At 46.0% G+C, this 14,882-nt stretch overlaps 1 protein-coding gene across 1 annotated transcript; it reads right to left on the minus strand.

The window, feature by feature from the left end:
• Window positions 1-4,060: 4,060 nt before the first annotated feature.
• Window positions 4,061-11,665, minus strand: LOC121501006 (transmembrane protein 14C). Its single transcript, XM_041773114.1, has 6 exons — window positions 11,530-11,665; window positions 10,287-10,356; window positions 9,888-9,964; window positions 8,954-9,055; window positions 5,451-5,538; window positions 4,061-4,549 (listed from the first exon to the last, which is right to left on the minus strand). Exons 2-6 carry the CDS (start codon window positions 10,307-10,309, stop codon window positions 4,495-4,497), a joined length of 345 nt encoding a protein of 114 aa, XP_041629048.1. The 5' UTR covers window positions 10,310-10,356; window positions 11,530-11,665; the 3' UTR covers window positions 4,061-4,494.
• Window positions 11,666-14,882: the final 3,217 nt, after the last annotated feature.

Here is a 14,882-nt window from a genome sequence, read left to right on the forward strand (position 1 = left end):
AGATTCTTTCTCCCCCCTGCACCCGCCCCTCCCACCCCGACACCCCCACCCTCGCACTCTCATTCTCTAAAAAACAGTATGATAAATTACAACATTAGCAAATGTGGGGAAACAAAATCTCATGACCGTTATTGGTGAAAGTATAAAGCAATGCAATTCTTCTGAGGACAATTAAAATGTTAAATGCTCATCTCCTTTGACGCAGCTTTTAGGGATATAACATAAACATTCACGTACATGAGAGCTCCAGAATTTAGATAGTAATGTTCCCTCACACAGCATTCTTTTTAACAGCAAAAAGCTTTAAACAAGGTACTATCAGTAGCGGAAAGGTGAACTAGACAGTAATATCACACAATTAAAAGCCATTAAAAAGAATTTGGTGGGTCTCTATGTCCAGATAAGAAAAGGTTGTTGTTAAATGTAGTCCAGTGTAGCAAAATGTAGTATTTATCCTGTGCCTTTAGGTCAACAATAACCAAAAACGGATACATTTATTTGATAATATATGTGCAGAAAATCAAAATATATGCAGGGAATACCTGGACCAATAGAGTACCAATGGTTACCTCTTAAATTGTAAGACTAAAGGTCTAAGATGGGAAGGAAATTTCATTTTACTGAATATCCTGCTTTGCACATGCTTCTTTATCACAAGTGTATCGTGCCTCAATTCTGAACAACCTTGTTAACTACCTACCTGTCTAATTTTTATAATTTTGGAAAAAGGACTTTAAGAAGCAAGGTAACAGATCTGGCTTGGCAAATATGTACAGACACTATAAACAAAGTTAAAAGGAAAGCAATAGGCTGGGGAAAAACCCCCACAATATACAACAAAGGATTAGCACCATCAAATATAACGAGCTTCCATAAATAAGAAACAACTCCAAAAAAAAAAAAAATGAGGACAAAAATGGGGGACGCCTGGGTGGCTCAGTGGTTGAGCATCTGCCTTTGGCTCAGGTTGTGATCCTGGGGTCCTGGGATCGAGTCCCGCATCAGGCTCCCCCTAGGGAGCCTACTTCTCTGCCTATGTCTCTGCCTCTCTCTCATGAATAAATAAAATCTTAAAAAAAAAAAAAAAAAAGACAAAAATGGATTCAGTCCAAACTATCTGGGCTTAGGATACAAGGCTTTCTAGTTATGACCTCTGCCTTTCTGTCTCGTCTCATCTGCTATTGCCAATCTCACACTCTCTACCCTAGTCATACCAAATGACTTATATTTACCGAACTGTGCCACACAGTGTCATACCTGAGGCACTTCCTGCAACCTGCAACATTTGTTAATCCTTGTTTACGAATTCCTCATTCTTCAAGGCTTGCCTCAACTACCATCTCTTCTGTGAAGCATTCCTAAACTCCTTAGGAATGGACTCAGTTGACTACTCCCTTTTCCGTGCTCCCCACCCCATGTCTATCTGCCTCTAAGCATTTGTTTCTAAATTGAGGCTGGTAGTTGAGATTTCAGTCTTCTCCACTAGACTCCAGGGAGGCAAGCCACAGCTTGTTCTTTTCCTTCCAGAACCTAGCACAATCTTAGGACATTAAGTACTGGGGAAACTGCAAAGAAGGGGCAGAGAGACTTGGCAAGGGGATTACCGAGGCTTCTGGCATTGAAGACCATCCCACCCACCCAAGTGTGTGGGCGGCCTTAAAACTCTCAGAGCTGATTGCTAGGATCAAATAAATAAATTTCCCCCACCTTTAGGGTACCGTTATTCAGAGTCTGATGCTAAGGCCCCTCCCCTAGAACTGAAGATGGCCAAAATTAGTGCATTTGGCACAGATGACAGATGTAAAACGAGGGCCAACACTTGGCTGACAAACCATATTCATGGAAGCCTGGATGGGTAGCAGCTTTGATGGTCACATGTCACCTGCATACATGCACATGTGGCTGGGATTGGAGGGAGGGAGGGAGAAGACAGAAAACACTGATAAGGATTTTTTTTTTTTTTTTTTTTGGGAGACCAAGCAGTGGGGAGGGGCAGAGAGAGAATCTCAAGCAGGCTCCACGCCCAGCACAGAGCTGGGTGTGGTGGGGCTGTTCTCACAACCCTGAGATCACCACGAGATCATGATTGAGCAGACGCTTAACCAACTGAGCCATTCAGGTGCCCCATCAAGGATTATTAAATACATTTAACATTTAACCATAATACTTTCAGTAGCTATTTATCAAGATGATCACAGAAAGGCTGAAAACCTAAAATGCATCTGATGAATTAAAATAGAATGACTATTGCTTTTTTGTTTAATCTTTTCTAGTGCCTCTGCTCTTATAGTTCAGATGATTCAAACACCTGAGGAACAAGAAGTCAAAACTAGGGGATCCCTGGGTGGTGCAGCGGTTTAGCGCCTGCCTTTGGCCCAGGGCGCGATCCTGGAGACCCGGGATCGAATCCCACGTCGGGCTCCCGGTGCATGGAGCCTGCTTCTCCCTCTGCCTATGTCTCTGCCTCTCTCTCTCTCTCACTGTGTGCCTATCATAAAATTAAAAAAAAAAAATTAAAAAAAAAAAAAAAAAAAAACTAACGTTCACTTCTACCTGGCCCTCACACAGCAGGGTTTGGGGAAAAAAAAGCATAAAGACAGAAGTCAGGGATGCCTGGGTGGGTGAGCAGTTGAGCGTCTGCTTTGGCTCAGGTCGTGATCCTGGAGTCTCGGGACTGAGTTCCACACTGGGCTCCATGCTTCTCCCTCTGCTTACGTCTACCTCCCCCCTCTCTATGTCTCTCATGAATAAATAAATAAAATCTTAAAAAAGAAACAAAAAAGACGGAGGTGAGCTCTGTGAACATAAATAATGCACAGACCACTCTTCTCTGTGCTGAAGAACACCCAGGCCACCTGTGGTGTTCCGGCCTTTGTAACACTAACTATAACCAGTTGTTTTTCTCCTAAACAGGTTTCCATAAAAATTAGCTTTTAAAATATCAAAAAGATAATACAATGTTCTGCCTACTTTTCTTTGTCCATTTTCCTTTTCCTTTCAGACTATATGATACTAATGTTTAAGAAGTTCATAATAATCTGATTCACCAGAGCATGAAGTCATAGCACATGCCAATGACCTATTTGTAAATGGATTTGTCCTTTTAATTTAAACCATGAATTTGGTACAACTACATGATAAAAGGTAATTACTGACTATTACAGGAACTCTGGAACATTTTAACTTAATCATTTATTTGCAAGTATGTGACATCAAGCACCAACCATCTCCTACCTGGGAGTAGTTATTATTAATAGCATATGCAAGAAAAAGACCTGAAGTCTCAGTAGACCAAACCATTTAATGAGTTACTGCTGTGATGAGGCTAACCAAAAATCTAATTTTGATCCTAGCTGTATTAAGAAAAATATATGGTCTAGAATACACCACCCTGGTCACACCAAACTTACCAAACTTGTGCAGAGCTCCGGGCATTACAGTTTAAGAATAGGCCAAGGCAGGCATGTCAAAACAATGTCACATAAAACAAGGATGAGAAAATCAGGGCTCCTTTCAAACAATTTAGGAAAACATATAAACTTGATTAATAAGTGTTTGAATTATATTATAAATCCAACCAATACCAGTTAGGGAGAAGGTAAGTAGCAAATAACCCTTTTCTTTTTAAATAGGAGGAAGCTAAAGTGAGTTTAGTTTGAGGAGTTAATAACGCTCAATGCTGAAAATAAAAGAAAGTGAAGTGAAAACGTGTCAATATCCAATTAATGGGTGTAGAGACCAAACCAGGCAATTCAAGTTTCAGAGGCTGTTTTAGTTTCACATTTATAGATTAGCTAGTTAATTAACCACATTTTCATTTTTTCTTCCTTTTTTGGTTATAGAGTCCTAGTCTTAGAAATCCTAAGGATCATTTTTTAAAACAAGCTTCAGTGCAATGTAAAATCATAAGTAATTTTCCTTGGCCCTTAAATTATTCAAAATTGTTAATTACTAAATAAAATATTAACAGAACACTTTCACATTCCTACAGCTTCCTACTATTCACATCTCATTCTATGTTCTAGACAGCTCTGGCAACACAAAGACACCATGGAAAACGTTACTTACAGTAAACTTTATTTTCAATATTTCATTTGACATTCTTTCCAGGTAGGTCTGTGCTCTAAAATGAGCCAAAGAACAGAATCCTTAAGCTCCTAAGAGACTTTTTTCACTGTTCTGATTAGGGCATGGGGTTTCAGGGCCCTCAATGTTGATACCTAACATTTTACCCCTTGAGGCTTTACCTATAGATACAGAAAGAAGAGATAACATCATGTATAAGAATCAAACTTTATGAGAGTATAAGAAGAAGCTCTCAGGTTACATACCACCCACCTCTTTAAGGTTGTAATGATAATGACTGATTTCTTCTCCTGGAAGTTCAATGTTATTTTTTTGTTTTAAGTAAAATGTCAGAATACTTGTTTCTCTTAACACTAAAAATAGTAGAAGTTTTAAAATTCTTCATGAGTCCAAGCTGGGACATAGCTACTACTGATGGGGTCTATTCAACACACTAATTCCAAGTTTGGCGACCATCAGCAAACTGTTCAAAAGAAACATAAACAAAAAACATCAGGTAAAGGACAGAACAGGCACTTGACTTTTTTTTCAAGAACCTAAAACTGTAGGTCCTCCACAACTACACGGTGAGGAGATGCCAAGGCACAGCAGGCACAGGTGAACCTCCATTCCTGGAAGTACCAAAGAAATTACGTGCCGAGGGGCAGTCTCACACTCCACTTGCCTTAAAATTGTACATGTGAGTCGAAGTTCCTAATCTAACAGCCGATAATTCAAAGAAATGAGCAAACTGAAGGATGGGAAGACCAAGGTCCCTCCAGGGTCACAGAGCCACATAATGGTAGATTTCCAGCCTCCAATTCACCACTTTTGACCATTGTCTACGGTGACCATAAAGCACAATGCTTGACAGCATCATAACTATGATCAAAGTCAGATAAGCAATCTTTTTCCAGATGTTTAAAAAATCTGTCCTCAGAGTAACTTCATTATACTTTATATATATATATTTTTTAAACAATCTGGTTCAAGTTTTATAACCAAACTTAGATAGCAAGATTTAATCAAAATTCCCTTTTAGCAAAATTTTCAATGAAAGATGCCCACACAGCTAGGAAATATGGACCTCATGCTGAAAGTCACAGAAAGAGCCAGAGTCGTGGCTTTGCATGAAGCTCCTTCCACTGTAGGCCGGAGCCAGGATGGACCAGACCACAAATGTGAGAACAGAGTCATGAATACACTTACTTCATTTTGGCATTAAGTCAACTACTATTTCTGCATTTAATTCTGTGTGTGAATTAAATGATTTCAATGATGCCTAGCGTCAGGTACGCCAGAACAAGTAAATTCCTGAACATATGAACTATTTGGGACCTTAAACTAAACTCCCCAGTGAAGAACAGCAAGAAAACAGAAAATACCTGGCACCCGCGATTAAGCCCGCAGGCATAAATTTTCCAGAGTGGTAGAACCTCATTCCCATAATGCCAGCCAGGGTTCCAGAGGTAGCTGATGTGAAAGATAAGAAGAATCAAAGATCATTTCGTGTTGTATGCAGGAGAACCAGCCCTACCCCCGTTCAAGGGCCAGACCCCATCTCACACCATCTCCTTCCCCGTGCCGGGGCAGCGCCACCAGGCTAAGACAAACACTGGAACGTAAGGCCCTCAGCGTCCGGACCAAGCGGCCTTCTCGGCCTCACCTTTCACCACTCTTCAGCCAGAGGCTTCCCCCATTTTTTTTTTTTTTTAAGATTTTATTTATTATTCATGAGAGATGCACAGAGAGAGAGAGAGAGGCAGAGACACAGGCAGAGGGAGAAGCAGGCTCCCTGCAGGGAGCTCAATGCGGGACTCAATCCTGGGACCCCAGGATTACACCCTGGGCTGAAGGCAGACGCTCAATCGCTGAGCCACCCAGGCATCCCAGTCTTCTCCAAATTTGCCATAGGTCTTTTTTTTTCCCCATTTCTTGCTGATGTATTTACGCTGTCTGCTCTTCTACTCAACAGTTGTTAAAATACCTATTATATGCCATGCATTGCACCAGGTGTTGGAGGACAAACTATCATCAAAAAAGGTCTCTAGGGGCACCTGGGTGGCTTAGTGGGTTAAGTGCCTGCCTTCGGCTCAGGGCGTGGTCCCAGGGTCCTGGGATCAAGTCTGATTAAGGTTCCCTGCTTAGCAAGGAGCCTGCTTCTCCCTCTCTCTCTGCCTGAGATCACATGCATGCTCACTCGCTCTCTCAAATAAATGAAATCTTTTAAAAAATAAAAGGTGTCTAAGCAGGGAATCTAGCCTGTTCAGGAAAGTCAGGAAAGAAATTTGCCGAGGAAGTGAAGATCAAGCCAAGATCTGAAAAGTAGGAGTGAATGAACTAAAGGGGTAAGAAAGCACATTCCAAATGGAGAGAATAATACACATGGGGCCTTGTGGTGAGAGGAAACTGAAGGCTAAAACACAGCTAGTGCAGAAGAGGGGCCAAACCTCAGAGCATGGACAGTGGTCCTCATCCTCAGAGCAATGAGAAGCCATTATAAGATATCAGGCAGAGGGACACATGAACTGTAAAAACAAAATTCTAGCTGTTGCATGAAGAACAAACTGCAGGGAAACTAGAGCATGTAGGGATACCTATTAATAAACTTCCTCAGGAATGCAGGCAAAATACCAAGATAAATGGGATGAGGATGGTGGCCATGCAGACAGAGCAGGGGACAATTTAGGATATGTGCTGGAGGTAGTACCAATAGAACTCACTGATGAATGAAATATGAAGATGGAAGAGGAGAGAGCAAGACCCAAATGGATGGAGAACCCTGAAGACCAATGTATGTGAGGGCAGAAGTCAGGTTTGGGCAGATGCCTTGACACAACAGATAAAAGATGTCAAGCACACAACTGTATATATAAGAGTAAAGCCTGGAGGAGAGATCCATCTGTGAATCTATTACCTGTTTCAATTGTAATTTAAGGCCTGGGCTGCAATGAGCCCAGCAAGAGGGTATGAAGATAAAGAGAGCCAGGTGAAGCTTGGGTGGCTCAGCTGGTTAAGCATCCATTCTTGATTGTGGCTCAGATCATGATTTCAGGGTTGTGAGATTGAGCCCCACCTCACAATTCACACTCAGCAGGAATCTACTTGGGATTCTCTCTCCCCCCCCCACCCCCCCCCACCCCCCGCTCACATAAGCAGACAGGCGTGCTCGTTTGCTCTCAAGTAAGTAATCTTAAACAAACAAAAAAAAATGAGCCAGGTCTTAAGAACTTCAACATTTAATGGCCAAAAAGGAAGATGGGTCAACAAAAAAGAAAAAAAAAAAAAGGAAAATAGGGTGGAAAATGGATTGGTATACTACGCTGAGAAAGGTAACAGGCCAACTCAAATGAGGATTAAAAGATGTACACTGCAGGGGCGCCTGGGTAGCTCAGCTGGTTGAGCACCACCCAACTCTTGATTTTGGTTCAGATCATGATCTCCGGATCCTGGGATCAAGCCCCATGTCATGCTCCATGCTCAGCAGGGAGTCTCCTTGAGATACTCTCTTCCCTCTCCCTCTGTTCTTTCCCTCACTTGCACGTTTGCTCACTCCAAATCTTAATATACACTGGATTCTGAAAAACCCAGGTCACTGGCACAATCAGGGAAAGCTATTTTCATGGACAAAGGAGACAAAAACAGAATGGACAAGTCGAGAAAGTGAGATGAAAGGAAATAAAAACAAATTAACGGACTATTTTAGAGAAGTTTCTACAGAGGAAGAAGGGTGGCAACTGGAGAAGGAAGTAGGGTCACGAGAGGTCCTGTTCTCTTTGACGGGTGAGAGGACACATGTGAACATGAGGAGGGACCCATCAACAGGGCGGATTCCAAGTAAGAGATGGCATCTTCACCAGTGATAACACTCCAGAAGGTGGAGGAGGAGAGATTCAAAGCCTGGATGGAGGGACAGGCCTTGGAGAGGAGAGAAAAAGCACAGCAGAAGGCATGGACATTGATGGCATACTGTGCCATGTAATGACTGTGTTCTTCAAGTAGGCAGTGAGGTCATTTGCTCATAGTGCAGTCAGAAATGAGAAAAAACAAGTCTGAAAGTCATTCAGGAGCTTGAGTGCAGGAGCTGGGAGGCAGAGCTGAGGGCTGGGCACCTCTTCCTTCCCCAGCACATCCCATCAGCCATTGCTGACCTCTCCCTTCTCAACCCGTGCCAACTCCTGCAAACCACTGTTAACATGCTTGTTCTCCCCACCACACTTATAAAGGCCAAAACTATAGGAGTTCTGGCTCTGTGGGTTTGCGAAGACAGTGAGGCCCATATTCCCAGTGCAATGTCTGAAACGTGGGTGGAGCTCAATAAAAATGCACCCAAAGCCACCCTGATAAGAAGTAATCTTCCCTTCCTGGTGCTCCTCCCCATCTGTGCTGCTCACAGGGGACTCCGGCAGCCCCACAAGACTCATGTTTCACGTCAGTCAAGGCAAAGGCTCCTTGAAGGCAAGGCCTATGCCACACATTCAGATTAGCGCTAAAGAGCTAATAAATGATTTTCAAATGTGAAAAATGCAATATTGATGCAAACCTAACAATGACACGTGATCCTCTGGTAATGTTCAAGCATACAGTCTTCAATGGGCAGTCATAATGATTAAGAGACATATACTTGGCCTTGTCCAAGTTTATTATTAATATCATTGGCTAAATCTAAATTTATGAAGCATGAAAACCTTTCCACATTTTGCACACAGAAAATAAACAGAAACCAGCACAACTTCCCCTACCCCCAATTCTAAAACTTCCCTAGCACTGAACAGAAGTAGTAAAACTGTCTTCTTGCAAAGAACCTGCCACGTTCCACCAAACCAGAGCCTTTGTTAGAGTATCCTGGATACATAATTATACCAGGGAGACAGTGACACTGACATACCTAGGAAAACCCAAATGTTCCTCGGATCTTGAGACAGCTGATAAGCACCCAGGCCTGCTAAACTACCAAAAAACAGCCCAGCAGCCAGTGATGGGACACTACCTGTGAGGAAGCAAACAGAGTCCTGTGTTATAATGTCAGACACTCATTTCATTAACAGAATTCACCAAATTTCCTTTCCCTACAGAGTAAATTAGGAAAGAGAATTAATCTCAACATTGCTCATAACCAAAGAGCTCCCAAACATGAAAATGTTTTGGGGAGCTTGCTATTTTACAAAGAAAGTAGTGTAATATCATAAATATTCCTCCTTAATAGACAGATGCTTCCATCTAGGGAGAAAAGGGCTCCTAACCTGGCCTAACATGCCAAGAGCTGGACTTGTCCATAGGCAGGACCTCAGCAAATTGCGAAAGGAGAGGGAAATAGGGCCAATGAGTTAAAAAAAAAAAAAAAAAGTCATAAATAAATAAAATCTTTTTTGGAGAATGGGAATCTGGTGTGTGTCTGTGTGTTGGGGTAGGGATACAGGCTAGAAAGGAGGTAGAAACAGCACATTTACTGAGAGACTTAAGTCTAACGAGGAGACTTCAAAAAAAGGTTTTTCCTACTTCAAGGGCAGGGATGACACTCTGGGGTCAAGGCTGATGTGTGGTGGTCAATGATAACAACCACCTACTACGACCCTGCCCAGCAGCTTTAGATAAAGAAGCCAAGACCAAGTCAGCAGACAAGAAGCCTGACTCCGGTCCACCAGATAACCGAAAAGCAAGTGCAGGAGGAGCTTAAGGGACGCACGAGAAGCCTGCACTCAAGCTACGGAGCTTAAGGCAAACTTGACTCAAAAAAGACTGCACTCTGGGGACCCTGAGGACTCTCTCTTTACCAGCAACAATGTGAAAATCTTTAGAGGTTAAGTAGCTACACACCGTACCTGCTTTCGCATAGCCAATGATCCCACCAGAAGCAACCAGCGCCGCATAGCCAAAGCCAATCCAATGTATAGGCACTCTGAAAATGAACAAGTAAGAAATCAGTGCCAACCAGGTCTAAAAAAAAAACAAAAAAAAAAACAATGACAGAATGGGACTGAAGCATCATCATTCCAGAACAGCCCTATCACTGCACAAATGAAGATAGATCCCAGAGGTGAGGTGACTTGCCCCCTAGGCATGCCAGAGGTTAGGGATTCAAACCCAGGTCCCTGGCCTACACGTCCACCCTCCCATACCCTATGCTGCCCAGCAGTCTACTCGTAGGGCCCTCTTCAGATAAGGAAAGCTCTGGTTTTGAGACGTTCCTGGCTATTTCCACTCCCATTCACTGTACTTACAGTGGGCCAGAGTCCTTCTGCATCGTTCTCCTTCACTCTGACCAGAGAGCAGAGTACGCCAGGCCTGCACCTGCCGAGGAGGGGCTGGATCAGAGGTGGTTACGAGCACGGCTCTCTAGCACCCAGAAGGAAGCGGGTAGAAGTTCCAGCTCCACCCTGTAGTAGCTAAGAAGTAACGGGCTAGCTCCCAACCTCTCTTGGCCCCAGCTTCCTTCGTTGTACCGTGAGGATAAGTATGGTACAAACTTCCTAGGGCTCCTGTGGGCATCAAACGTAAACGTTTGAGTCATAAGTAAAAGTGCTGGGGCACGAAGTTGGGGGGGGGGGGGCTCGATCAGTGAAGCGTCTGCCTTTGGCCCAAGTCATGGATCCAGCCCTGCCTCGGTCTCCCTGCTTACTGGAGAGTCTGCTTCTCCTCCTCCCCCTGCTTGTGCTCTATCAAATAAATAAATAAAATCTTTAAAAAAAAAAAAAAAAGAGTGCTTAGCACATATAAAAGCTGAGCAGACACCAACCGTTCTGGTAATAACCTTCGTTCTAACAACACAGGCCTACAGGAGACTCCACAAAAAGCACTGACCGGCCCCGCCCAGGTAAGGCGTTCACCTTTTCACCAGCGAACCAACTTACTACTGAATCAGAAACTAAGTCTCTCCTGTGCCCTGAATTCACCTACTTCAATTGCCCCCTTTTCCCGCCCTTCCCCAAAGCACCGAATTACTGCAATACTCAACATCTGCAAAGCTTTCGAATCCAAATCACACTTCTTGTTAGGCGGAGGCCGGTGAGGGGCTAAAATGCAGGGAAGCCCCGGTCACAACGTGGGACACTTGGCTCGTGGCGAAGTGGGGAATGACTCCTGCTTTATCTTAAAGAAATGCATTTGGTGGCCAGTGAGGCTCAGCTTGAAAGCAATTCACACTAAAGTTTTTCACTGCCGGGCAAGGGGCGCTTGGAACTGTGCCGGCCAGGAATTCCAAGCAGCACCGAGCCGGAGCAGTAAATCCCCAGGAAACCATCGCCACCACGCTGCATCTGCAAAGCACCTGTCTCAGGAGCTCAGGGATCCTGCAAGATTCGCGGCCTATTTTAAGGAAAGCAAAACATGCGCGACTAGAAGGGCGACCATGACGCAGCCTAAAGGCCCTGCCGGACCCGGGGGACGAGCACTGGGCGACAGCAAAGCCCCTTATCTAACCCCCAAAGGTCTACGAGGCACAAGATAACATAAACCACCAAGTACCGAACCGCTGTGCGTCGGCCTGCACCGGGCGGCGAGGGCGCGCAGACGTGAGGCGCGAGCGCCGGTCCCGCCGGAAACGCCGCCGCACGCTCTGCGTCCCGAGGGCAGCGCGGAACGTGGGGCGGGGCGAGCAGGCAGCCGGGCTCCAGGGGCGGAGTCGCGGCGCGCGCATGCGTCCCGGGGAGGCGAGGCGCATGGGGCGGGGCTTGAGGGGAGGAGTCGCGGCGCGCGCATGCGTCCCGGGGAAGCGAGGCGCATGGGCGGGGCACGAGGGGGCGGAGTTTGAGGCGCGCGCATGCGTCTCGGGTAGGCGAGGCGCATGGGGTGGGGCTGGGGGGGGCGGAGTCGCGGCGCGCGCATGCGTCCCAAAGAGGAGAGGCGCAAGGGGCGGGCTCGCGGGGCACAGTGGCGGCGCGCGCATGCGTCCCGGGGAAGCGAGGCGCATGGGGCGGGGCTCGCGGGGCGGAGTCGCAGCGGACGCGCATGCGTCCCAGAGAGGCGAGGCGCATGGGGCGGGGCTCGAGGGGCGGGGTCGCGGCGGGCGCAAAAGTCCCGGGTAGGCGAGGCGCAAGGGGCGGGGCACGAGGGGCGGAGTTTGAGGCGCGCGCATGCGTCCCGGTGCGCGAGGCACATGGGGCGGGGCTTGGGGGGGAGGAGTCGTGGTGCGCGCATGCGCCCCGGGTACGCGAGGCCCGTGGGGCGGGGTTTGGGGCGGAGTCGCGGTGCGCGCATGCGTCTCGGAGGCGGGGCCGGATCTGGGGCGGGGACTCGCGCTCCGCCCCCTGAGTCCCGTGGAGTCAGCTCCGACCGGGCTGTCGAGCTAGGAAGTCTGGCTCGCCGGAAACCTCCCTGCAGCCTAGGATTTGAGTCTGGCCTTGCAAGAAGCATCGCGATCTGCGCCACGCTTGAGGGTGGAGGCCACGGTTAGGAGACAAGGGCACCCGAGGATGGGCTCTGAAAGACCCTCTAGCCGGCGGGCCTGGGGTAAGCCGGGGGCATGCCATCCAGGACCGTCATTCTGGCAGGTCAGGGGTTTGCCTGCAATGGTAACAGCTGCTTTCTTGCTGCAGAGATGGTGGCCACAAGCCAGACAGTGTGTGACTTGGGGTGTTTACTTGAGCAGCGTCTTAAGGGAGGAGAAGGGGTCCGTTAAATCTCATTTCCTGCTACCTCTGTATGCCCCAGGATTCACAAAACGTGATTCTTTTCCCACTCCCGATCTGCTCTCTTCCTTACATTTCCTGCACGATCACTCAGTTGCCGCACACCAAAATTTGGGTATTTATCCTTGACGGCTCTCTCCTTCATCTCCTACAAGAATCGACATAGATAAATCTTAACAGATACAATCCTGAGTGGAAGAAGGAAATTGCAGCTCATACACAGTCTCAAATATAAACTTTCCAGGGGCACCTGGGTGGCTCAGTGGTTGAGCATCTGTCTTCGGCTCAGGTCGTGGTCCTGGGATGGAGTTCCACATCAGGCTCCCCGCAGGGAGCCTGCTCCTCCCTCTGGCCCTGCCTCTCCCAGTCTCTCAAGAATAAATAAAATCTTAAAAAAAAAAAAAAACCCTCTGGTGGCCCCCTTTTTCATGCAGTAGCCTGTAATGTCCTACACATCTACCTCCCTACCCTCAGCTCACTTTCATCTCCCTTTTGCTTATGTTGCTGCAGCCTCCTTGTTCCCACTTCTGATCACTGACACCTGCCGCTTCATCGCCCAGAACTTCCCAGATAATCTCCCAGTTCACTACCTTGTCTTCTTTGTGTCTTTATTGAAATATCACCTTGTCAATGAGGCCTTCCTGGATCTTGCTTAAAATTGCAACACATACGGGGTACCTGGGTGGCTCAGTTGGTTATGCGTCTGCCTTTGGCTCAGGTCATGATCCCGGGGCCATGGGATCAAGCCCTGCATCAGGCTCCATGCTCAGAGGCAGTCTGCTTGTCCCTCTCCCTCTTCTGTCCCCCTCTGCCGCTCTTGCACGAGCGCACTCTGTCATAAAATCTTTAAAGATAAAATTGCAATGCATATGCACTTCCCTCCACAGCTTATTTTTCTCCTTAGCACTTACCTCCACATTTAGTATGCTGTATCAGTTACGAACTGTAAAATCATCTCCCCACCCTAGCATTTAAGTTCCTGGAGAATGAGGATGTTTATGCAGCATTTAGAATAATGCTTGGCACATACTGGATACTCAAAAAGCATGTGTGGAATGAATGAGCAGATATAGGAGAGGCTATGCTGCAGAACAAATGAAAACACACCGAGAGTCTAAGATGAGAGAGATTGCCCGGACCGCACCCTGTCCCTTTCTGAGCTCTGGTTCTCTTCCTACCCCAGCTTCTGTCAGACACACTTCTGTCTTTGTTAAAAACCCATCCCTGTGCCCTGTTGAAGTTTGGAATAGCCCAAGCTGCTTTTTGTTTCTTGCAGTTAAGTCTCTCTTTGCTGTGATAGCACCTGATTTCTTCTGCCAGAGAGGTCTTTTTATGTCCAAAAAGTCAATCTCATTTTTTATTAGTCCTCAGTCAAGCTGCCCCTGACTGTCCCAGGCCATTCCATGTGTTCTGTGAAAGGGAGGTGTATGCAAAATGACCACCAAAGGCCAAAGGAGCTGTAAGACCAAAGGAAAAAGCCAACAATTCTCACTTGGCAAGAAATGGCTTATTAGGGGGACTTAGGCCAAAGTGTTTCTTTGGCTGCCACAGTTCAAGTAGGCATCTGTAATCCCACCTCCTCTAACACTTGCTTTCATAGTGCTAGATTGGGAGTACTTGCTGAGGGACCACCTAAGAGAAGGATGTTTAAGAACAGGTATGTGTCAGTCTTATCTCCAGGGCAGATCAAGGACGTTATGCCCTGACAGTATACTGAATGGTGTGGCTACACAAAGGGAAAGAGTGGAGGGACCTGTGCTCAAGGTTTCAGATCACAGATTAGTCATAATGGTGCATTTGTCCAAGATAGAACTAATCCAGTTCATGCAACATTTAATTATTTACCAAAACTTTTTCATTTGGGTAAAGATCACACTTCTCCTTTTGGCCCTGGCACATGGTGAACACTCAAAACACGGCTATTGAATAAAAAAAGGACAGGGGAGATATAGGGAACATGGCACTTTCTAAATTGGGAAAGAGTGAATTTGTGATGAGAATCTGCTCAGACACAAGAATCAAAGTAGATACTTCAACATTTAGATGGTGAAGACTATATGTGGACTATACATTTTCACATAGGAAAATAAAACAAAACAAAATGAACATGAATTCCCTCAAATAAATTATATAGTTTTATAGGACCTGTTGGCCTCCAAGGATACTACCAGGTAAGCTCTGCCAGAAGTC

The sequence above is a fragment of the Vulpes lagopus genome, chromosome 10, assembly GCF_018345385.1.
Source record: "Vulpes lagopus strain Blue_001 chromosome 10, ASM1834538v1, whole genome shotgun sequence".
NCBI lineage: Eukaryota > Metazoa > Chordata > Mammalia > Carnivora > Canidae > Vulpes > Vulpes lagopus.

Bases quoted from the DNA above. Each gene is read 5' to 3' on its own strand.
- LOC121501006 (XM_041773114.1), bottom strand. From the start codon at position 10,309: ATGCAGAAGGACTCTGGCCCACT. The intron at 9,056-9,887 runs GTACGGTGTGTA...GCTTCCTCACAG, and splicing joins CATTGGCTATGCGAAAGCAG to GTAGTGTCCCATCACTGGCT. The intron at 5,539-8,953 runs GTATGTCAGTGT...CTTTCACATCAG, and splicing joins GAACATTTGGGTTTTCCTAG to CTACCTCTGGAACCCTGGCT.